Source organism: Trematomus bernacchii, unplaced genomic scaffold (assembly GCF_902827165.1).
Source record: "Trematomus bernacchii unplaced genomic scaffold, fTreBer1.1, whole genome shotgun sequence".
In the NCBI taxonomy this organism is placed as follows: domain Eukaryota; kingdom Metazoa; phylum Chordata; class Actinopteri; order Perciformes; family Nototheniidae; genus Trematomus; species Trematomus bernacchii.
In genome coordinates, this window is record NW_022987564.1 from 9,563,674 (window position 1) to 9,588,520 (window position 24,847).

At 41.2% G+C, this 24,847-nt stretch overlaps 2 protein-coding genes and 8 non-coding genes across 10 annotated transcripts in view; 8 read left to right on the forward strand and 2 right to left on the reverse strand.

The window, feature by feature from the left end:
• The window catches only part of LOC117477754 (general transcription factor II-I repeat domain-containing protein 2B-like), a 29,434-nt gene extending 9,914 nt beyond the window's left edge, over window positions 1-19,520 (reverse strand). The window contains exons 1-3 of the mRNA XM_034124496.1: window positions 19,502-19,520; window positions 18,779-18,889; window positions 6,914-7,813 (exon numbers count right to left, since the gene is read on the reverse strand). Coding sequence (XP_033980387.1) covers window positions 6,914-7,813; window positions 18,779-18,889; window positions 19,502-19,520 — 1,030 coding nt within the window. The remainder of the gene's footprint in view (window positions 1-6,913; window positions 7,814-18,778; window positions 18,890-19,501) is intronic.
• On the forward strand, window positions 690-854 carry LOC117478488. Its single transcript, XR_004555452.1, has one exon. It is a non-coding gene; the product is annotated as a U1 spliceosomal RNA (small nuclear RNA).
• Window positions 5,442-5,606, forward strand: LOC117478499. The gene has a single exon (XR_004555463.1). It is a non-coding gene; the product is annotated as a U1 spliceosomal RNA (small nuclear RNA).
• LOC117478481 lies at window positions 9,436-9,607 on the forward strand. The gene has a single exon (XR_004555445.1). It is a non-coding gene; the product is annotated as a U1 spliceosomal RNA (small nuclear RNA).
• LOC117478470 lies at window positions 11,258-11,422 on the forward strand. Its single transcript, XR_004555435.1, has one exon. It is a non-coding gene; the product is annotated as a U1 spliceosomal RNA (small nuclear RNA).
• Window positions 18,771-18,935, forward strand: LOC117478480. Its single transcript, XR_004555444.1, has one exon. It is a non-coding gene; the product is annotated as a U1 spliceosomal RNA (small nuclear RNA).
• Window positions 19,494-19,658, forward strand: LOC117478510. The gene has a single exon (XR_004555474.1). It is a non-coding gene; the product is annotated as a U1 spliceosomal RNA (small nuclear RNA).
• Window positions 19,540-21,901, reverse strand: LOC117477755 (general transcription factor II-I repeat domain-containing protein 2B-like). The gene is made up of 2 exons (XM_034124498.1): window positions 20,965-21,901; window positions 19,540-19,580 (listed from the first exon to the last, which is right to left on the reverse strand). The coding sequence occupies exons 1-2, from the start codon at window positions 21,899-21,901 to the stop codon at window positions 19,540-19,542; spliced, it is 978 nt and encodes a 325-aa protein (XP_033980389.1).
• A 1,585-nt stretch (window positions 21,902-23,486) lies between these two features.
• Window positions 23,487-23,658, forward strand: LOC117478482. The gene has a single exon (XR_004555446.1). It is a non-coding gene; the product is annotated as a U1 spliceosomal RNA (small nuclear RNA).
• Window positions 23,659-24,365: 707 nt separating this feature from the next.
• On the forward strand, window positions 24,366-24,530 carry LOC117478522. Its single transcript, XR_004555485.1, has one exon. It is a non-coding gene; the product is annotated as a U1 spliceosomal RNA (small nuclear RNA).
• Window positions 24,531-24,847: the final 317 nt, after the last annotated feature.

The window sequence follows — 24,847 nt, forward strand, 5'->3', positions numbered from 1 at the left end:
GATTATTAAAGAACAATTAAGTCAGAATTGTTGCCAACATAGCACTTGAATTAGTGTAGTCTACAATAGCCCTGGAAATAAACGTTGTGTTTTTAAATTCCAAAAGATGATGTTATTTCTCGCTCTTATTTCTAATCCACATTGTTCCAACGGAACATATTTTCCTGATAGCAACTGTTGACTTGACACGTTGTCATAACACCCGATGAATGTGTTTCGAACTCCAATCCACTAGGGGTCAGTAGCAGAAATGCCAGTTGCCTCCAGCATTAGAGTAGACGAAGAAACCGGAAGTGACTGAAATGTGTGAAAACAAATGTTATTTTTTAATTCTTTCCCTATGAAATGTTCAAATGTTAACCGAACAAGTTTTGATAAAACCGTGCGATTAAGTTTAAATACTCATTTACATTTTCAGGCTGTTGATTGAGGCCAATAAAAGCAACGTAATTTAAGGTTCGTTTGATGGAAGACCCGCATTGCATGATGGGGTTTTATTGCCCAATTGATCTCAGGCAAAACTCAAATAATAATTTCCAGCCTTCATACACAAGGGTGTCCTCTATATTAAAGCCAGGGTTTTTATCAATTCTGTATTTCCCCTTGATTCAAGATTTTTTTTATTGTTACACCATCAGTTAGCATGGTTTGTCTGTGAATGGGTTTCCCATCTCACCCCGGTACAACTCATACTTACCTGGCAGGGGGGTCTCCATGATCACTAAGGTGGATCCCCTACGGCGAGGCGCGGCCATTGCACTGACGGCTGCGCTGACCTGTACGAATCCCTCAAATGTAGGAATCTCGACTGCATAATTTGTGGTAGTGGGGGACTGCGTTCGCGCTCTCCCCTGATAACATGTACAAGTTAACGATTGAAGAACTTGCAGCTAGCGCAAACAGAAGGCTTGCACTTAGGGAACCCAGGTGGTTATGATCAATGATTCACTTTGAGATGTTGATGACTTTTAATGGCAGCAGGAATGTATTCGACCTATACTTGTGTGCAACTATTTAATAACAAGCCGAGGAAGTATCTGTGACAATATTACTTATATATCCTCACATTCATTTTGATAAAACACATTTACATCAAGAGAATCCTGCTGTAATCATCTAACTCTATGTCTCTGTTGTTAATAGAATAGCTATGGATATAAACTGTCCGTCACTGAATAATCTGTGAATGATACACCAGCAAACGAGCGACGAAGTGGTGGGGTAAAAACTCAGTTGACAGCGAAAAACATACAAATGAATACTAGTGTCAGGTAGTAATAAAAGACACATTGCACACAAATTCCCGAAGAAAAATAGCTCATTATGTCTTGTTAATACTGTACAGTGACAGTCTTGGGAGAGCCGCTGTTTCTCTACGCTCGGACAGCCCGCCCACTCCAACAGTGGCGGAGCCAGGACATTTTCAGTGGGGTGGCCAGGATGGAACCAGTGATCATTTTGGGGTGGCATTGAAATCACTATTATATGAACATAAAAATACATCTCACTATAAAATAAGGGGTTATTTAAGGCACCTACAACACACCTCTACATTATTTGGGATTAAGCTAGTGGTGGAATAGATAAAATAATATTCAGTATATCTAACTATTTTTTTCGTATTCCCACAGGCAAAGTATCAACAAAGCTTACATTATACAAATGTAATGCAATATACAGACTGTTTAGCTTATGGTGATCAGCAGCACTATGAGCTCATTCTCTCAGTGTATCATCAGGAATACAGAGACACACACACATCATTTAAATAAGAGTTTTTAAATTCAATTATTGGTTAAGAATAAACATCTTAAAGTAAATAACAATAAACAATAGCCCTTAACCCTGTAAGGCCCCCGGTTGTAATTTTACAACATTACTTATCCAAAAAAGTCAGTAAATGTTTTTGTTTTTTTAAAAGACTACATTTACATAGTCAAAAGGTCCTTTTGTTTTTTTGTTTTGTATTGGGAATGGGTAGTAAATGTGTTTATAGGTCCTGCCCTCTGGCCATACATATAAGACTAACATTCCTGACAATAGATCCCAATAGTCATCTTTTATGGTGTAAATGCCTTTTTAATAATAACATTTTTGAATGGAACATTCTCAACACGAATGCATCAATCCAAATAAATATAACTTAAATATGTGGGAAAATACTGTGTTTGAAATGTATAATTGAAATGAGATGTTAGCTTTTTGTTTTGATATATATATATATTGTATTCCAGTCTCCCTTCAGATATGTTAAGTGGCATGTAATTCAACACAATGCTGCTCACCTCCTTCAGTTGGGAGAAAAGCTGGTTCAGGTTCAGCATTATGGGGGGACAGGGCTGCTGAGCCTAGAGATGGATCTGCTGGTCCTGGCACCAGGGGGAGGGACAACTGATTTAGTATGAATAGCTGCTAAAAATCTACCTGCATTTATTAAATGTCAGCTAAAAGAGCAGTGAAATTAAAAACCTCTGCATTTTCTATATAGATATTAACAGTACTTAATGTCAGCTTAGTAAAAAAAAACAACATAAAAATTATTATTTAATGGACTACGCTTAGCTAACAGACTAATTTCCACCACTCATGGACCACACCCACCTTTTCTCTTGAAATACTGGGTGACATACTGTCACCCTTTAGTCCCTCTCTCTTTTCTTTCTCTCCTTTCTTTTCTTTTTGAAAGCCTGACTTTTGCGGCTTTCACACCAGCGCTTTTCCCTTTCTAGCTCCGAGCTAGAGCTTTTCTGGTTCAGCTCCGGTTTCCCTTTTCTGCTCCCGCTCTTTTCACACCGCCCAGAGCTGCCGCTGCTGCGTCATGACGTCACCGTTTACATCGCTGATTTTCTCCCCAACGGAGCTCACAACAATAACAACAACGGGGGACTGCGTCGGGTCGATGATCGTGTTGCTTTTAATCACACGAAGCCAGATTAAATTAAATAACGACTTCTCCAACCTTATACTTTTCTCCAGAGTGCCGTGGTTCATTGTTTATTAATGTGTTTCAGTGACATTTACCAACCGCTGCAGTGCTGGCTGCTCTTCCACGGGAGTTTATTCTCCCGTTAGCTCCGGGTTAGCTCACACGGCTCTAAAGTATTCACTGTCTGACTGTGACACAAGCAGCTGATACATATCCCCAGTTCTCCTTAAAGTGGACCTATCATGCTATATTTGAATAATATAGTGTAGGACCATACCTATATAAGGCATATTTATACTTTTTTTTTTTCAAAATACCAAACAGATCATGCATTTTAGCCATGCCTCATTTTGCTCAATTTGACATTTTTTAGATCTGTTTTAGCAAGGGTTGATTCTGTGAGCAACAGCACCATCTAGAGGCCTGGCATATGTACTACAGCGTCTCCAGCGCTTTCGAACGGCAATGCCGTGGTTGTCTCCTCCTGATTGGTGGAGTTGGCCCAATAGCCGTAGCGCCACCGTCCTGACGTCAGGAAAGTGTTCAAATCTGGATCAGTTTTTATCAGATCCGTTGCAGCCCCTTTTTTAGAGATTTGGGTATGGAGGAAAATAGAGAGGGTTGTGTTTTCTGACACTTGGTGAGTTCTCTGGAACACCGGGGACACATATTCATGTATAAAAGACGTACAAAAGTGCATTTTGCATGATAGGTCCCCTTTAAGTGAATGTGTGTCAGTCTGAATTGACGCTGTTTGGCATCACAACGCTGTTATGAAAGTTTCTCTGGTATAACATGGGTGATGTTAGCATAGCAACCGAAGCTAAACTGACTACTTGCTAAGCCGTTTTCTTCAGGCACATTTTACCGGCGTATTTTTCATTATGATTCTACTTGTGATAGTCGGACATGACAACCTGTGCAGCCCATGTATTGATTCCATCCGATAGCTGCTATAATACAAAACAAAACGTCTGCCTGCTCTCCACAATGATCAATAACAGCGAACGGATGGCCAAAGTAAGGTACAAATAAACAGAATCACACGAAGCCTGGTTAGTGTTGCCTGACTTTATAAAGTGTGTTTTTTTTTATAAGTGTGTGGTTGCCTTCTAGTCACTTTGCTCAGCGCTACTGCTTGTAGGCAGGCATGACGAGACTCTTCAGTCGACCCATGTTCAGGGTAGGTGGGTTTAGTTTCCTGCACGCCTCGACGTAAGAGAGACGTAAGCGACGCCGCCTCTAGCTCCGAAGCTCTTGCCTCTTGACATTGAGACATGGCACACACATAACTACTAGCATCCCTGCTCACATGCTCTCACTCTCTGCTAGAAAGTGCCGTTTGGAGGCGGAGGCGGGACCAAACCATTACATGTAAATAGAAGGGGGTGTACAGAGGCTTTGGATAATGAACTTTTGGAAGAAAATAAGTTAAATGAATTGTAAGTTTAGTGAGTACATTATCAATATAACGTTATATTAATGTTAATTATTGATGAATGATGAAAGGTTACTTAAACATTTTTTTCTTAATGTTCTAAAATTGTTTGGGCCCCCATGGTGAGGGTGTTTGGGGTGGCCAATAGGGTGGCCAGGATTCAGCTGGCGGCCACCCCCAGCCACCCCCCAGCTCCGCCACTGCGACTCCAAACACTCCATTGGACAGTACGACTGTAGACTTCCAATCACATGCGAGAGTACAGTGACTGTAGAGTCTACACAGTGACTGTAGACTTTGCACGAACTTCAAATGTAGGAATCTCGACTGCATAATTTGAGGTAGTGGGGGACTGCGTTCGCGCTCTCCCCCTGATATATTGAACATTAACAATGGAAGATGCATCTAATGCAAACATGTTGTATGCCTCTAAATCTCAAGTGGTTCGTCAATATAGTTCTGAGAAGGTGATGACTTTTAGTGGCAGTAGGAATTTATTCGACCTAACTTGTGTGCATCTAGGCCTATTTCATAACAAGCAGACCTGTGACAATATTACTTATATATCCTCACATTCATTTTGATAAAACAAATAAACATTAAGATAATCCTGCTGTTATTAACTAACAATCACAGAAACGGTCTCTCTGTTGTTAAAAAAACCCCGCTATGGAAGTAAACTGTCCATCACTGAATAATCTGAGAATAATTTACTATCCTTTGCCATTTTCCAGAGACAGAAAATGAATACATACAAATGCACTGGGTAACTCCATTTTGGCTAAAAGGAGCTGTTTTAGTTTGTCACTAAAGGCATACTGCCCCAAGAGTTGAAGTTGAAAATGGTCTTTACATTAGTCAGGGGTCGTCCGTTTACTCAATCATGGAAAGGAACAGGTTGGTAACCATTTGATTAAAGAAGCCTGTTTCATACACAAGTGTGTCCTTTATATTAAAGCCAGGTTTTAAAAAATAAATTATGTATTTCGCCTTGTTATAAGACATTTACATTTTTGGCACCATCAGTTAGCATGGTTTGTCTGTGAATGGGTTTCCCATCTCACCCCGGTACAACTCATACTTACCTGGCAGGGGGGTCTCCATGATCACTAAGGTGGATCCCCTACGGCGAGGCGCGGCCATTGCACTGACGGCTGCGCTGACCTGTACGAATCCCTCAAATGTAGGAATCTCGACTGCATAATTTGTGGTAGTGGGGGACTGCGTTCGCGCTCTCCCCTGATAACATGTAAAAGTAAACGATGGAAGAACTTGCAGCTAGCGCAAGCAGAAGGCTTGCACTTAAGGAACTCAGGTGGTTATGATCAGACTCACTTTGAGATGTTGATGACTTATAATGGCAGCAGGAATGTATTCGACCTGATTTACTTGTGTGCAACTATTTAATAACAAGCAGAGGAAGTATCTGTGACAATATTACTTATATATCCTCACTTTCATTTTGATAAAACACATTTACATCAAGAGAGTCCTGCTGTAATCATCTAACTCTGTGTCTCTGTTGTTAATAGAATAGCTATGGATATAAACTGTCCGTCACTGAATAATCTGTGAATGATACACCAGCAAACGAGCGACGAAGTGGTGGGGTAAAAACTCAGTTGACAGCGAAAAACACACAAATTAATACTGTCAGGTATTAATAAAAGACACATTGCACACAAATTCCCGAAGAAAAATAGCTCATTATGTCTTGTTAATACTGTACAGTGACAGTCTTGGGAGAGCCGCTGTTTCTCTACGCTCGGACAGCCCGCCCACTCCAAACACTCCATTGGACAGTACGACTGTAGACTTCTAATCACATGCGAGTACAGTGACTGTAGACCAGGGGTGGGAAATTATTTTTTCCATGGGGCCACATGAGAAACTGAAAATATTGTGGAGGGCCGGGCCAAAAGGCTGAACTAAATTCTGCATAATATTAATTGTATTTCTTTATAAAAAGCAGTAAATAGCATTGTTTTGACAAGCTGGTAAGAGTATATGTTATAGTTAAGCAATGAAAAAGTGAGGTTGCCTTACAAAAAAATGTCATTTATTAAATCAAATTTCCCAAAACAATGGTAAACAAAATGAACGTTTTTCACCATTTGTGACTCATATTAGTGAACATTTTCAGTCACATTCACTCAAACACATTTTGAGTTTCATTTACTGTTGGAAAGAAGTTCTTAGCATTCTAAAGACATCACAATATTGTCTTTGTACTCCAAATATTAAGCAAGATACATCATATTGAACTGTCACTAAACATCACTGTGATTTTGAGAAAAAGGCTTCCAAAGAAAGTGTCCCAGTTCACTGCTAGTTGGTGCCTTTACATGCCAACACCTCATTTGGTGTTTTTAAGTTCTCTTTTCTTGTTCAGTGAGAGAAATCTAGTCTCTGCTGGGCTTTAACGAGTGCATCGAAGTCAGGTTGAATGTCTGAGGTGGAGATGCGAAGCACAGCTGACAGATGATCATCAGTGAGAGAGGATCTATACCTGGATTTCGTAAACTTCATAATTGAAAATGTTTGTTCACATATGTAGGTCGAGCCAAAGAGAACCAACATCTTCTGAGCATGTCTCCTCATGTTTGGAAAGTTCTCCTCCTTGAGAGAAGAGTAGAAATCCAGCAGAGATCCTGACTTAAAGTGCTCTGCCAGTACTGCATCAGACTGCAGGTCGATGAGTTTCAGCTGAACATCACTGGGTGCATTATCCACACTGCAGGTAAAGGGAGAGGAAATCAGGTGCATTTCATCCTCGATTTTTCTGAGATTTTCAAATCGCCTTAAAAACTCACCATGCAATGCTCCCAACATGGATGAGTACCTGCGGAGGTGATCAGCTGATGGTGTGACTTCTTTCAGGGTTTGCATGTGAGTGAGAGTGTTGCTCTCCAGTTGGCTTGAAAGAAACTGCATCTTTGTCATGAAAGCCTTCACCAGGCTGTGCATTTCATGAACAAAAAGGCCCTTGCCTTGCAGTTTGGTGTTCAGTTCATTCATCAGTGCAGTCACATCAACAGCAAATGCAAAATCTGCCATCCAGTCCTCATCTGAGAGCTCTGGGAAGTCTTTGTCTTTCTTCTCACAAAACTCTCGAATCTCTGCTTTCAGGTCCCAAACTCTTTTTAGCACTTTGCCCAGGCTGAGCCATCTGATAGCTGTGTGGTAGCCGATGTCACGATGCTCAGTCTCATGCTCCTCCAAAAGTGCGATAAACTGTCTGTGGTTCAAAGCTCTTGCCCTGATGAAGTTTACTATTTTAGTAACAACATCAATAACATGGTTAATTTTTAGCACTGACTTGCACAACACATGTTGGTGTATAATACAATGCAAAAATACCAGTTTCTGATCCGTGTCGATTTCAGTCACTTTATTTTGCATACGTTTCAAAAGTCCGATAAGATTTGGACAACCGTCCGTTGTGACACCTGCCAGTCTGTCCCATTTCAGTCCCAGCGTGTCCATGCACTCGTTTACCTCCGTGAACAGATCGCTCCCTGTCGTCGTCCCTTTCATCGACCGCATTGCTGCCAGCTCCTCCGTAATCTTGAAGTCCGGTGTTATCCCGCGGACGAATACGAGTAACTGGGCTGTGTCGCGGACATCACAGCTCTCGTCCAAAGCCAAGGAGAAAAAGTTGTAACTTGCCACTTCACGTTGCAGCTGAAGCTCCAGATTCCCCGCAATGTCCTCGATCCTTCTAGTCACGGTTCGCCTGGACAGCGGGACTTGCTCAAATGCGGCTTTTTTTTCAGGGCATATTAGTGCTGCAGAGTCCACCAAGCACTCTTTGACAAACTCCCCCTCCGAGAACGGCTTACTGTTTTTAGCGATTTTGTGGGATATCACAAAGCTGGTCTTGGTTGCTGCATCACTGGATGTGTGAAGCTTGGTAAAAAAGCCTTGCTGCTTTTGCAGCTTAGCTAGCAAAGCTTCCGATGTCCGCGCCCTTTTAGCGTCAGTCAAGTTTTTATATTTCTCCGCGTGTTTCGTCTCGTAATGCTGACTCACATTGTACTCCTTAAACACGGCGATCTGCTCCCCGCAAACTAAACACACGGTTTTACCTCCGACTTCAGTAAATAAATACTTAGCAGTCCAATTTTTGTTGAAAACCCTGCATTCAGCATCTACCTTTCTTTTTTTAGCGGACATTTTGAGGGCTAAAGTCGTCTTGTGACAAGGATCCAATAATGTGCACGTCTTGATATACGTATTGCGTCATTATGCACGTGAATAAAAAACAACTTCAAAATAAAAGCAATGCAGCTTTAGTCCATGCATGAGGTAAAGTTAGAAAATATGTTTATTTTGTAATTTCCAATTAGCCTTACACGGGCCGGTCAGAGTCAACCAAAGGGCCGTATGTGGCCCGGGGGCCGTACAATGCCCAGGTCTGCTGTAGACAGTTAAGCCTTCTGATTTGCCAAATGTCTACAGTCGGAGTCCTGCCTCCAAACTCCATTGGACAGTACGACTGTAGACTTCCAATCGGATGGAAATGAGTGTAGACATTTGTCGAATCAGAAGGCTTAACTGTCTACAGCAGGGGTGTCAAACTCAAATACACAGTGGGCCAAAATTAAAAATTGGGTACTAGTCGAGGGCCAGACTGGTTCAATGTTTATTGCAAAACGTATTGAAATGAACTTATTGCACATATTAAACCTGGAACTAACAAAGCTTAAATGATTGCCTATAAAAACAACATTAAACATTAAATAATCAGTTGCATTCATTTCTTATGGCTCTATCTGCAGAGTCATTTCTTATGATTACATTTTTCCACAGGCCAACAACAGCTTCAAAAAAACAATTTCCCTCAAAGAAAAAAACAAACATGCCCTGATGTCACAAGAAAAAAAGTGCAAAAGGAAACATCCATTGAAACTCAGTTTGCTGCTCTGAGATGCTAGTTCAAGCCAGATACTTGGCATCTCATCATGCAAGTTCATCAATGTTTGGGGTCAGGCTATGAGCTGAGGAGATCCTCAGGATTGAGTGAAGGTGTGCGTGCAATATACCGGCGGGCCAGATCTAATAGTAATTACAAATTATCCTGCGGGCCGAAATTAAATCCACCAAGGGCCTGATTTGGCCCCCGGGCCTTGAGTTTGACACATGTGGTCTACAGTGACTGTAGACTTTGCACGAACTTCAAATGTAGGAATCTCGACTGCATCATTTGTGGTAGTGGGGGACTGCGTTCGCGCTCTCCCCCTGATATATTGAACATTAACAATGGAAGATGCATCTAATGCAAACATGTTGTATGCCTCTAAATCTCAAGTGGTTCATCAATATAGTTCTGAGAAGTTGATGACTTTTAGTGGCAGTAGGAATTTATTCGACCTAACTTGTGTGCATCTACATGTAGGCCTATTTCATAACAAGCAGAGGAAGTACCTGTGACAATATTACTTATATATCCTCACATTCATTTTGATAAAAACAAATACACATTAAGATAATCCTGCTGTTATTAACTAACAATCACAGAAACGGTCTCTCTGTTGTTAAAAAAACCCGCTATGGAAGTAAACTGTCCATCACTGAATAATCTGAGAATAATTTACTATCCTTTGCCATTTTCCAGAGACAGAAAATTAATACATACAAATCATCCATTTTGGCTCAAAGGAGCTGTTTTAGTTTGTCACCAAAGGCATACTGCCCCAAGAGTTGAAATTGAAAATGGTCTTTACATTAGTCAGGGGTCGTCCGTTTACTCAATAATAGAAAGGAACAGGTTGGTAACCATTTGATTAAAGAAGTATGTTCCTCCCGTTGGACGTGGATAACTCTGGTTGGAAACATAAGTATCATTATAATGATATAGCTGACTCTCCTTCAGTTTCCTGTCAGAGAACTTGGACATTTAGACAAGATATTATTGAAAACATCAGGCAAAACTCAAATAATAATGGTCATCCCTAATACACAAGTGTGTCCTTTATATTAAAGCCAGGTTTAAAAAAATAAATGATGTATTTCGCATTGCTATAAGACATTTACGTTTTTGGCACCATCAGTTAGCATGGTTTGTCTGTGCATCGGTATCCCATCTCACCCCGGTACAACTCATACTTACTAGTGATGGGAATTATGGCTCTTTGAAGGGAGCCGGATCTTATGGCTCCGTTCCTTTCAAAGAGCCGTTCAAAAGAGCCGTTCAAAAGAGCCGTTTTTTTAAGGTTACTAGGTTTATCTGCAAAATAATCACCAGGATAATGATTGACTGTATTGCCAGACCTAATGTCAATAATCGGCATTGTAAACATGACACAAGGTGGCGCCATATCCATGTCATCATGTCAGTGAATGTACTTTGAATTTACCCTCTGTATGTGTTAAGTAAATAAAGTTGCCTTGCCTTGAATGAAATTCATGCAACTCTTAATATTAGATACTGTGTTTTTAAGTGGCGATGGAGATTATTTGTTGATCCTGCTTTAAAGGATATTTTGCCTTTACAAATGGTGCGCTTTATCACTGCCTGGGTTTTGGTTGAAGTGAATCCAAATGCTGCTGCGTTTTCGCGTTTGGCTCATTTACCATCCGAAAAACACGTTGTCTACCTGTCCTGTACCACTTGTTATGACTTCTCTCTCTCGCGTATTCCGTTAAGACCCACCCCATCTCACTCCTCGTGCTGAAACCTACCAAACAGAGTAGGGGCGGATCTTCACAGAATACGTTTGGGGAACAAAATCAAGCTTTTTAAAAGGCGAGTGGATTTTGGCAGGCAGTGAGTGCGGACCAACGATTGAACGATAACAAGAACGGCTCTCACAAAGTAGGACTCGGTTCCCCTCGTTCGTACCAAAGAGCCGTTCAAAAGAATCGGCTCGTTCGCGACCGACACATCACTAATACTTACCTGGCAGGGGGGCCTCCATGATCACTAAGGTGGATCCCCTACGGCGAGGCGCGGCCATTGCACTGACGGCTGCGCTGACCTGTACGAATCCCTCAAATGTAGGAATCTCGACTGTATAATTTGTGGTAGTGGGGGACTGCGTTCGCGCTCTCCCCTGATAACATGTAAAAGTTAACGATGGAAGAACTTGCTACTACCGCAAACAGAAGGCTTGCACTTAGGGAACCCAGGTGGTTATGATCAATGATTCACTTTGAGATGTTGATGACTTTTAATGGCAGCAGGAATGTATTCGACCTATACTTGTGTGCAACTATTTAATAACAAGCAGAGGAAGTATCTGTGACAATATTACTTATATGTCCTCACTTTCATTTTGATAAAACACATTTACATCAAGAGAATCCTGCTGTAATCATCTAACTCTATGTCTCTGTTGTTAATAGAACAGCTATGGATATAAACTGTCCGTCACTGAATAATCTGTGAATGATACACCAGCAAACGAGTGACGAAGTGGTGGGGTAAAAACTCAGTTGACAGCGAAAAACATACAAATGAATACTGTCAGGTAGTAATAAAAGACACATTGCACACATTCCCGAAGAAAAATAGCTAATTATGTCTTGTTAATACTGTACAGTGACAGTCTTGGGAGAGCCGCTGTTTCTCTACGCTCGGACAGCCCGCCCACTCCAAACACTCCATTGGACAGTACGACTGTAGACTTCCAATCACATGCGAGTACAGTGACTGTAGACAGTTAAGCCTTCTGATTTGCCAAATGTCTACAGTCGGAGTCCCGCCTCCAAACTCCATTGGACAGTACGACTGTAGACTTCCAATCGGATGGAAATGACTGTAGACATTTGTCGAATCAGAAGGCTTAACTGTCTACACACAGTGACTGTAGACTTTGCACAAACTTCAAATGTAGGAATCTCGACTGCATCATTTGTGGTAGTGGGGGACTGCGTTCGCGCTCTCCCCCTGATATATTGAACATTAACAATGGAAGATGCATCTAATGCAAACATGTTGTATGCCTCTAAATCTCAAGTGGTTCATCAATATAGTTCTGAGAAGTTGATGACTTTTAGTGGCAGTAGAAATTTATTCGACCTAACTTGTGTGCAACTATTTCATAACAAGCAGAGGAAGTACCTGTGACAATATTACTTATATATCCTCACATTGATTTTGATAAAAAAAACAAATAAACATTAAGATAATCCTGCTGTTATTAACTAGCAATCACAGAAACTGTCTCTCTGTTGTTAAAAAAACCCGCTATGGAAGTAAACTGTCCATCACTGAATAATCTGAGAATAATTTACTATCCTTTGCAATTTTCCAGAGACAGAAAATGAATACATACAAATGCACTGGGTAACTCCATGTTGGCTCAAAGGAGCTGTGACAGAGTTGAAATTGAAAATGGTCTTTACATTAGTCAGGGGTCGTCCGTTTACTCAATAATAGAAAGGAACAGGTTGGTAACCATTTGATTAAAGAAGTATGTTCCTCCCGTTGGACGTGGATAACTGGTTGGAAACATAAGTATCATTATAATGATATATATATATATATATAGCTGACCTATCATGCAAAATGCACTTTTGCACGTCTTTTATACATGAATATGTGTCCCCGGTGTTCCAGGGAACTCACCAAGTGTCAGAAAACACAACCCTCTCTATTTTCCTCCATACCCAAATCTCTAAAAACGGGGCTGCAACGGATCTGATCAAAACTGATCCAGATTTGAACACGTTACTGACGTCAGGAAGGTGGCGCTACGGCTATTGGGCCAACTCTCCACCTATCAGGGGAATGTGGGGTTGGGCCACGGCCGGCCATTGCCGCTCGAAAGCGCTGGAGACGCTGTAGTACATATGCCAGGCCTGTAAGTGGCGCTGTAGTCTGCCACAAAAGTAGCGAAGAAGACTTCCCGCGCATGGTTGCCATGGTTGCCCTTCTGTTTATTCTCCGCTGTGGCTTTTTTTCTCCCTCCCCGAGGCAAGCGTTTGCTCCTGCTGCTTTAATGCAATCCCTCCTCGTCGAGGCAAGCACTGTAATTCTCTCCGGTTAGTCCACCAGTAGATGACAAACACCCACCTCTCCGCCTCTTCCAAGGAACGAGGGGACCGTGCGGCAGAGTTTCAGTTAGGTTTTCTTTCGCCGGTCAAGATGTCCGTTAAAGTTTAAATCTTCCGGACAAAATTAGAAAAGTGCCGGTCAAAGGTCTTCTTTGTTATTTATTGAGCTTTAAAGCTCCCATGTCATGCTTTTCCGGTTATTACCTGTCCCCTTGTGTGTTATGAAGGTTTGTATGCATGTAAACGGTGTGCAGAGTCAAAACCCTCAAAGTACACCCTGTAGCGAGTAAAACTCTAACACAGAAAATACCTCCCCAAAACACCTCGTTGGAGATACGTCACTGCCCAGAGCTATGGCCACACCCAGCGGCGCTGGCCGCACCCTCTGCCAGCCTAACATTTACTGTTGGAAGCTCTGGTTCAGTTCACAATCGATCCAGTCATGCCACTGGCAAGGACCTGTTTCCTGAAATGTGAGGAGAAATCTGAGCTGTTTGTCCTACCGACGGAAGAACCACGACGAAGTCAGTGGTTGAAATGTCTTTTTAACACTGTTCCTTCAGAGGTTTGAAAAACCGGCATTTCACAGACGAAAGCTTCCAAAACATTGCCCAGTTTGAAGCCGGATATGCACAGCATTTGAAACTGAAGAACGATGCTATTCGTAGTTTGTTTGGACCGTTTGGAGCAGGGGAAGATCTGGGTATACAACCTGTAAGTTTGCATTGTTATTTGTGTATTTATCAAACAAGACTGTTTAAATGTGTAAACTGTGTTGGACTGCTAAGCCATTGACACAGTGCTAACTGTGCTAACTAAGTTGCTAGAGTTTCCATATATCAACTCTAATATCAGCAGATGGCCTTGCATACATGTATCTCATAGCAGGAGAATGTCTGCATTCACACACAAAATACCTATTGACAGTATACTCCGGGTGATTTGCCGGTCAGTCGCGAAACATAATTACATTATAGCTGGCGTAGCGATCTAACACACGGAGCTAGAGCTAGTTTTGGTCGGAAAAACATTTTTGTGATGCTACGTTGCTAGCGTTTAAATATATCAACTACAATGTCAGCAGATGGCCTTACATGTTTGTCATGGCAGGAGAATGTCTGCAGTCACACACACGGAATACTCATACAGTATACTGTACTGTGATTTACCGTACATTGTGACCGTACATATACTGCATGTAGCTAACGAGGCTAGCTGTATGCTAGCGCAAAACAATGTATTCATGCAAGTTACATTGTATGGTAGCAGAATACCCGTATACGATTGCAATTATAAACACGTTATTGCTAGCCTAATATGAACCACTAGCTTTTGTTCATAGTAGTTTTATTACACTGCATTATAGTTGCCTTTCCTCCAAGCTAACGTTCATATCGTGTTAGCTACCAAGGTAAACAAAGCTAGGTTAGCATATTAGCAGGCAAGCTGTTCATTACACAACTACTACTAACGAATCTAAAACAACTAAGTTTCTCTAATATTTTGTGATTTGCATTTGATTTCGTCCAGCCAGATCCTGGCGGACAATCCATGACGGGGAAGGGACTTCGACTACTACTGAGGCCTCGTGCTAAAAGGCACCGCACCGACTGTGCGCAGGCAAGATGCGAGGAGGAGGAATGAATGATATACCGTGTGTATATATGTATATTTATGTTCATTTTGTACATTTCTAAAAATAAAGTTTAATGGAAATACTTAGTAGGCCTATCCTTTCTTCCCTGAATTCATATATAGCAAACCATGATTTGATTTCTCATCAAACAGTAGTAGTTTATAACGGGTAAAAATAACTTACTCTTTGTTATGAGAGTGGCTCGTAGGCCACAACGGAAAGACAAGGAGACATACACGAGTTTACAAAACCACGGCACATTTATTGTGGTAAATGCAGAGATAGGTGGTTGAGAGGATCGCAGAGTTAGTCTTCCTGCAGCCGCTTTGGAGAGAGACTGGGGCCGTCGTGTCCGGAGGTGTCCGTGATCGTGCGGATTAGCCTCTTCAGCTCCACCCCATCGTAAGACAAAGGCCCTGGGGCCGTCACACTCTTCTATAACAACAGTTAAAAATATATATGTATATAAAATATACCGCTGTACCGACGCCATGATAAGACTGATGTTACGCTGAGAGCAGCCGGGAAAAGCACTGACATGGGCGCAGCCTCTCTGGTGGTTGACTAATCAGAACGAGTGGCCGAGCTGACCAATCGGAGCACACTAGGCTCACAGGGAGGGGGGGGGGCAAGAGCTCCAACGAGTCGTTTAGTGGAGAAAGTGAATACTGCTGAATACACATGCTTGACAGAGATGCTGTATGCGAAACCAATGTGAGTTTGGAAAATTGCACAGTATAAATCTATTTTAGTATACCTCAACAATGTAATTATGATCAGTGGAAATGGCCATGACATGGGCCCTTTAAGTTAAAAAAATGACCCTATTCACCTGGGGTGTCTCGCCTTAACTGGAAGAAAAATGTTTTCCTTGTTGTAACGCACAGGGGAACCGTACACCCAGACTCAGAAGCTGCTGTAGTCAGTTGTGATATCACTTAGGCTATGTCTTCATATTATTACTAATGAGAATACTTGGGGAAATTATCAGTGCATGTAGACTTCCAATCTGTTGTGCACCGTCAAAAGTGCTAAGTCAGTCATGTTTCATGTTGTTGTTGGTCATTCTTGTATTGTCTTTCACTTCCTGTTTTGTTTTGACACTAACTTGTTACGTCTCATTCCAGGTTCCTTGACTCCCTTCTCTAGTGTGTTTTTCCCGCGTTCATCAGCACCAGCCTGATTGTTTTCACCTGTGCCCAGTTATCTCCTGTTTATATTCCCCAGTTTCCCTTTGTTTGTTGTCAGTTCGTCTTGTCCTATCCTCATGCCAGAACTCTGCTCATCAGCGTTTGCTCTTTTGATTCAAGCCTATTTTTTGCTCCTGAAACTTATTATAAGTTTATTTCCTCACGTTGTGAGCGATTTTCTGTTGTACCTTGTTTAAGCCTTTTTTGTCATCTCGTAAGAGTGATTTTATTTTGTTACCTTTTGTGCAAATAAAGTATATTAATTATACTTTACCTCTGGCTCCCGGGTCGTGCATTTGAGTCCTTATCCTTGTGTATCCAAGTTCGTAACACAATCACATGCGAGTACAGTGACTGTAGACAGTTAACCTGTTAAGCCCTCAACACACTCTCACTCCCATGGGAAATATGAGCGTTGTGGTTCAACGGTTCAACCGATCTGAATCGCTTCCTGAAGCAGTCACTTGGTATCGACAGGCAGCGAGGCTTCGTTTGTCATTGATGACGTCACTGGCCCAAAACGATACAAGCCTCGATACAAGCTTCACAAAAAGCTTCGGGGATTACTCGACACACGCTCCAAAGCCTCGGCGCAATACGTAGCATCACTAATTATCAGTTATCATTTAAAAGTGACACAGACACATTGGATTAACCTATGGATTAACCTTCAGCAGCGTTTTTATCGTTTTAATGCCATTGAACGCGACTTTTGATCAGAATAACAGCTAAGGTGAGACGATCTCCCGTGAATGCTCCGTAATGCTACGTGTTGTGATGTCTGTGTTTGCTTCCGCTGTCGCGAGTTCTGATTGCTCAGTAATGATACTAATACCTATAGAATCCGTGGAATCTCAGCTTTAATCTGATATATTGTATGTGCAGTTACGATAAGTAACAAGGGTATTTTTACCTTGAGTTCTGAGCTAAGTGCGTTAGCATTTTTTCGCTCATTTAGACGCTTCTTGTGAGACTTGTGTTTTGTTTCGGTAAAAATGGTTCGTATTGTCAGTTAGCTGAGTTTCTTCCCGTTAAATGGGTATGACACATTAATAGGTTTTTAAATATTAAGAAGCCCTGAGACACAGTTTCGTGAAAAAACACCCCGCAACACCTTAACAGGTTAAGCCTTATGATTTGCCAAATGTCTACAGTCGGAGTCCCGCCTCCAAACTCCAATCGGCCTTATCGAAGTGCAATTGTAAGTGACGCCATTGGCCCACATTTTTTGAAAAAAAATGACATTTGACCCACTGACCTACATAACCACGGATCTTTTACATATTGACAGAATGGCAATGAGGATATTAGCTCCCTCATGTGGTCAAAGTGTGATGTGAACACCTTCATGTTGTTGTCAATCAATCAGTTTATATAGTTATAAATATACTAGGTCTATTTTCACCAAATGTATTAAGAAGTGAGCACCTTGCATTTAATTGAGTGCTCTTATGAGGTGAATCCAGAAGATAGCATTACTGTTTTCTCTCATTATTAATTGTGCTTGTATTTCATATCTTTAGTGTGAAAGTGAAAATGTCATTTTATGCATCACAATGACTTTTTGTATACTTATTTATGAGCATTAACTAAATGTATGTATTCAATATGTGTGAAATTGGACCTTTAAAATGTGCTGCTATAACAACACAATATCAACTATTCTTTTTCAAAGTATATCATTGTTGTGATTTATTCCCATTACTGTAGTGTTTTTTTTTCAATCAGATGTGAGAATTCTTTCTTCTCCTTAATGACATGTATTTACATGTCACTGCTATCTTTGTAAAGGCACAGACTTTTGTATTATATGTATCTATTCCATATGTGAGTATTTGTATAAATAAGTTCTACATAATTCATGATATTTATTCATTAATCTACTTATTGTTTCCATTGAAATAAAGCTTATTTCATTCAAATAAATGTGTCTTTTCTTCAGTGACATATCTTTATGGATTTCCTTATGACTGTTGAGAGTCTGATTTTAAAAGTGATTTAATATTTCTGAGTCTGACTCAAGCAACTTAAATGTTTGCTTTTGGGCAAAGTCATCTGAACATTTTGTACTGTGTCCTTTCATGCAACTTGTGGCACTCTACCTTTGTCCCTATATTTAGATAAACAAATGAATCTCCATTATTGCATTTAATAATTCATATTTCACGACTCACTGTTACTGTAGTACTGACCACTTTATTGTATAAAGTCAAGTGCATTCAATTGAAAACACCATAGTAGAACCGCAGTGACGCGTCCTAAAAGCCGGAAGTAAGCTGCGCACGGGTTCCTTCGACAAAAATGCAATGCAATTTCTCCATAGGATTTTGGAAAATAGCTCGAAATAAGGTCTGTGGTTGACACACAATAGAGACGGATCACGTTTTGTTCAGCTGGATAATCTCCACATGTCTACCCTACTTTTATAATTTTCGAATCATAAATCTAATCGATAGCCAGGTTTTAAATATATAAATAAATGATGTATTTCGCCTTGATATAAGACATTTACGTTTTTGGCACCATCAGTTAGCATGGTTTGTCTGTGAATAGGTATGCCATCTCACCCCGGTACAATTCATACTTACCTGGCAGGGGGGTCTCCATGATCACTAAGGTGGATCCTCTACGGCGAGGCGCGGCCATTGCACTGACGGCTGCGCTGACCTGTACGAATCCCTCAAATGTAGGAATCTCGACTGCAAAATTTGTGGTAGTGGGGGACTGCGTACGCGCTCTCCCCTGATAACATGTAAAAATTAACGATGGAAGAATTTACAGCCAGCGAAAACAGACACATTCATTTTTATCAAAACAAATAAACATTAAGATAATCCTGCTGTAATTAACTAACAATCACAGAAACTGTCTCTCTGTTGTTAAAAAACCCCCGCTATGGAAGTAAACTGTCCATCACTGAATAATCTGAGAATAATTTACTATCCTTTGCCATTTTCCAGAGACAGAAAATTAATACATACAAATGCACTGGGTAACTCCATTTTGGCTAAAAGGAACTGTTTTAGTTTGTCACCAAAGGCATACTGCCCCAAGAGTTGAAATTGAAAATGGTCTTTACATTAGTCAGGGGTCGTCCGTTTACTCAATAATAGAAAGGAACAGGTTGGTAACCATTTGATTAAAGAAGCCTGTTTCATACACAAGGGTGTCCTTTATATTAAAGCCAGGTTTTAAAAAATAAATTATGTATTTCGCCTTGTTATAAGACATTTACATTTTTGGCACCATCAGTTAGCATGGTTTGTCTGTGAATGGGTTTCCCATCTCACCCCGGTACAACTCATACTTACCTGGCAGGGGGGTCTCCATGATCACTAAGGTGGATCCCCTACGGCGAGGCGCGGCCATTGCACTGACGGCTGCGCTGACCTGTACGAATCCCTCAAATGTAGGAATCTCGACTGCATAATTTGTGGTAGTGGGGGACTGCGTTCGCGCTCTCCCCTGATAACATGTAAAAGTAAACGATGGAAGAACTTGCAGCTAGCGCAAGCAGAAGGCTTGCACTTAAGGAACTCAGGTGGTTATGATCAGACTCACTTTGAGATGTTGATGACTTTTAATGGCAGCAGGAATGTATTCGACCTGACTTACTTGTGTGCAACTGTTTAATAACAAGCAGAGGAAGTATCTGTGACAATATTACTTATATATCCTCACTTTCATTTTGATAAAACACATTTACATCAAGAGAGTCCTGCTGTAATCATCTAACTCTGTGTCTCTGTTGTTAATAGAATAGCTATGGATATAAACTGTCCGTCACTGAATAATCTGTGAATGATACACCAGCAAACGAGCGACGAAGTGGTGGGGTAAAAACTCAGTTGACAGCGAAAAACACACAAATTAATACTGTCAGGTATTAATAAAAGACACATTGCACACAAATTCCCGAAGAAAAATAGCTCATTATGTCTTGTTAATACTGTACAGTGACAGTCTTGGGAGAGCCGCTTTTTCTCTACGCTCGGACAGCCCGCCCACTCCAAACACTCCATTGGACAGTACGACTGTAGACTTCTAATCACATGCGAGTACAGTGACTGTAGACCAGGGGTGGGCAATTATTTTTTCCATGGGGCCACATGAGAAACTGAAAATATTGTGGAGGGCCGGGCCAAAAGGCTGAACTAAATTCTGCATAATATTAATTGTATTTCTTTATAAAAAGCAGTAAATAGCATTGTTTTGACAAGCTGGTAAGAGTATATGTTATAGTTAAGCAATGAAAAAGTGAGGTTGCCTTACAAAAAAATGTCATTTATTAAATCAAATTTCCCAAAACAATGGTAAACAAAATGAACGTTTTTCACCATTTGTGACTCATATTAGTGAACATTTTCAGTCACATTCACTCAAACACATTTTGAGTTTCATTTACTGTTGGAAAGAAGTTCTTAGCATTCTAAAGACATCACAATATTGTCTTTGTACTCCAAATATTAAGCAAGATACATCATATTGAACTGTCACTAAACATCACTGTGATTTTGAGAAAAGGCTTCCAAAGAAAGTGTCCCAGTTCACTGCTAGTTGGTGCCTTTACATGCCAACACCTCATTTGGTGTTTTTAAGTTCTCTTTTCTTGTTCAGTGAGAGAAATCTAGTCTCTGCTGGGCTTTAACGAGTGCATCGAAGTCAGGTTGAATGTCTGAGGTGGAGATGCGAAGCACAGCTGACAGATGATCATCAGTGAGAGAGGATCTATACCTGGATTTCGTAAACTTCATAATTGAAAATGTTTGTTCACATATGTAGGTCGAGCCAAAGAGAACCAACATCTTCTGAGCATGTCTCCTCATGTTTGGAAAGTTCTCCTCCTTGAGAGAAGAGTAGAAATCCAGCAGAGATCCTGACTTAAAGTGCTCTGCCAGTACTGCATCAGACTGCAGGTCGATGAGTTTCAGCTGAACATCACTGGGTGCATTATCCACACTGCAGGTAAAGGGAGAGGAAATCAGGTGCATTTCATCCTCGATTTTTCTGAGATTTTCAAATCGCCTTGAAAACTCACCATGCAATGCTCCCAACATGGATGAGTACCTGCGGAGGTGATCAGCTGATGGTGTGACTTCTTTCAGGGTTTGCATGTGAGTGAGAGTGTTGCTCTCCAGTTGGCTTGAAAGAAACTGCATCTTTGTCATGAAAGCCTTCACCAGGCTGTGCATTTCATGAACAAAAAGGCCCTTGCCTTGCAGTTTGGTGTTCAGTTCATTCATCAGTGCAGTCACATCAACAGCAAATGCAAAATCTGCCATCCAGTCCTCATCTGAGAGCTCTGGGAAGTCTTTGTCTTTCTTCTCACAAAACTCTCGAATCTCTGCTTTCAGGTCCCAAACTCTTTTTAGCACTTTGCCCAGGCTGAGCCATCTGATAGCTGTGTGGTAGCCGATGTCACGATGCTCAGTCTCATGCTCCTCCAAAAGTGCGATAAACTGTCTGTGGTTCAAAGCTCTTGCCCTGATGAAGTTTACTATTTTAGTAACAACATCAATAACATGGTTAATTTTTAGCACTGACTTGCACAACACATGTTGGTGTATAATACAATGCAAAAATACCAGTTTCTGATCCGTGTCGATTTCAGTCACTTTATTTTGCATACGTTTCAAAAGTCCGATAAGATTTGGACAACCGTCCGTTGTGACACCTGCCAGTCTGTTCCATTTCAGTCCCAGCGTGTCCATGCACTCGTTTACCTCCGTGAACAGATCGCTCCCTGTCGTCGTCCCTTTCATCGACCGCATTGCTGCCAGCTCCTCCGTAATCTTGAAGTCCGGTGTTATCCCGCGGACGAATACGAGTAACTGGGCTGTGTCGCGGACATCACAGCTCTCGTCCAAAGCCAAGGAGAAAAAGTTGTAACTTGCCACTTCACGTTGCAGCTGAAGCTCCAGATTCCCCGCAATGTCCTCGATCCTTCTAGTCACGGTTCGCCTGGACAGCGGGACTTGCTCAAATGCGGCTTTTTTTTCAGGGCATATTAGTGCTGCAGAGTCCACCAAGCACTCTTTGACAAACTCCCCCTCCGAGAACGGCTTACTGTTTTTAGCGATTTTGTGGGATATCACAAAGCTGGTCTTGGTTGCTGCATCACTGGATGTGTGAAGCTTGGTAAAAAAGCCTTGCTGCTTTTGCAGCTTAGCTAGCAAAGCTTCCGATGTCCGCGCCCTTTTAGCGTCAGTCAAGTTTTTATATTTCTCCGCGTGTTTCGTCTCGTAATGTTGACTCACATTGTACTCCTTAAACACGGCGATCTGCTCCCCGCAAACTAAACACACGGTTTTACCTCCGACTTCAGTAAATAAATACTTAGCAGTCCAATTTTTGTTGAAAACCCTGCATTCAGCATCTACCTTTCTTTTTTTAGCGGACATTTTGAGGGCTAAAGTCGTCTTGTGACAAGGATCCAATAATGTGCACGTCTTGATATACGTATTGCGTCATTATGCACGTGAATAAAAAACAACTTCAAAATAAAAGCAATGCAGCTTTAGTCCATGCATGAGGTAAAGTTAGAAAATATGTTTATTTTGTAATTTCCAATTAGCCTTACACGGGCCGGTCAGAGTCAACCAAAGGGCCGTATGTGGCCCGGGGGCCGTACAATGCCCAGGTCTGCTGTAGACAGTTAAGCCTTCTGATTTGCCAAATGTCTACAGTCGGAGTCCTGCCTCCAAACTCCATTGGACAGTACGACTGTAGACTTCCAATCGGATGGAAATGAGTGTAGACATTTGTCGAATCAGAAGGCTTAACTGTCTACAGCAGGGGTGTCAAACTCAAATACACAGTGGGCCAAAATTAAAAATTGGGTACTAGTCGAGGGCCAGACTGGTTCAATGTTTATTGCAAAACGTATTGAAATGAACTTATTGCACATATTAAACCTGGAACTAACAAAGCTTAAATGATTGCCTATAAAAACAACATTAAACATTAAATAATCAGTTGCATTCATTTCTTATGGCTCTATCTGCAGAGTCATTTCTTATGATTACATTTTTCCACAGGCCAACAACAGCTTCAAAAAAACAATTTCCCTCAAAGAAAAAAACAAACATGCCCTGGTGTCGCAAGAAAAAAAGTGCAAAAGGAAACATCCATTGAAACTCAGTTTGCTGCTCTGTGATGCTAGTTCAAGCCAGATACTTGGCATCTCATCATGCAAGTTCATCAATGTTTGGGGTCAGGCTCTGAGCTGAGGAGATCCTCAGGATTGAGTGAAGGTGTGCGTGCAATATACCGGCGGGCCAGATCTAATAGTAATTACAAATTATCCTGCGGGCCGAAATTAAATCCACCAAGGGCCTGATTTGGCCCCCGGGCCTTGAGTTTGACACATGTGGTCTACAGTGACTGTAGACTTTGCACGAACTTCAAATGTAGGAATCTCGACTGCATCATTTGTGGTAGTGGGGGACTGCGTTCGCGCTCTCCCCCTGATATATTGAACATTAACAATGGAAGATGCATCTAATGCAAACATGTTGTATGCCTCTAAATCTCAAGTGGTTCATCAATATAGTTCTGAGAAGTTGATGACTTTTAGTGGCAGTAGGAATTTATTCGACCTAACTTGTGTGCATCTACATGTAGGCCTATTTCATAACAAGCAGAGGAAGTACCTGTGACAATATTACTTATATATCCTCACATTCATTTTGATAAAAACAAATACACATTAAGATAATCCTGCTGTTATTAACTAACAATCACAGAAACGGTCTCTCTGTTGTTAAAAAAACCCGCTATGGAAGTAAACTGTCCATCACTGAATAATCTGAGAATAATTTACTATCCTTTGCCATTTTCCAGAGACAGAAAATTAATACATACAAATCATCCATTTTGGCTCAAAGGAGCTGTTTTAGTTTGTCACCAAAGGCATACTGCCCCAAGAGTTGAAATTGAAAATGGTCTTTACATTAGTCAGGGGTCGTCCGTTTACTCAATAATAGAAAGGAACAGGTTGGTAACCATTTGATTAAAGAAGCCTGTTTCATACACAAGTGTGTCCTTTATATTAAAGCCAGGTTTTAAAAAATAAATTATGTATTTCGCCTTGTTATAAGACATTTACATTTTTGGCACCATCAGTTAGCATGGTTTGTCTGTGAATGGGTTTCCCATCTCACCCCGGTACAACTCATACTTACCTGGCAGGGGGGTCTCCATGATCACTAAGGTGGATCCCCTACGGCGAGGCGCGGCCATTGCACTGACGGCTGCGCTGACCTGTACGAATCCCTCAAATGTAGGAATCTCGACTGCATAATTTGTGGTAGTGGGGGACTGCGTTCGCGCTCTCCCCTGATAACATGTAAAAGTAAACGATGGAAGAACTTGCAGCTAGCGCAAGCAGAAGGCTTGCACTTAAGGAACTCAGGTGGTTATGATCAGACTCACTTTGAGATGTTGATGACTTTTAATGGCAGCAGGAATGTATTCGACCTGACTTACTTGTGTGCAACTGTTTAATAACAAGCAGAGGAAGTATCTGTGACAATATTACTTATATATCCTCACTTTCATTTTGATAAAACACATTTACATCAAGAGAGTCCTGCTGTAATCATCTAACTCTGTGTCTCTGTTGTTAATAGAATAGCTATGGATATAAACTGTCCGTC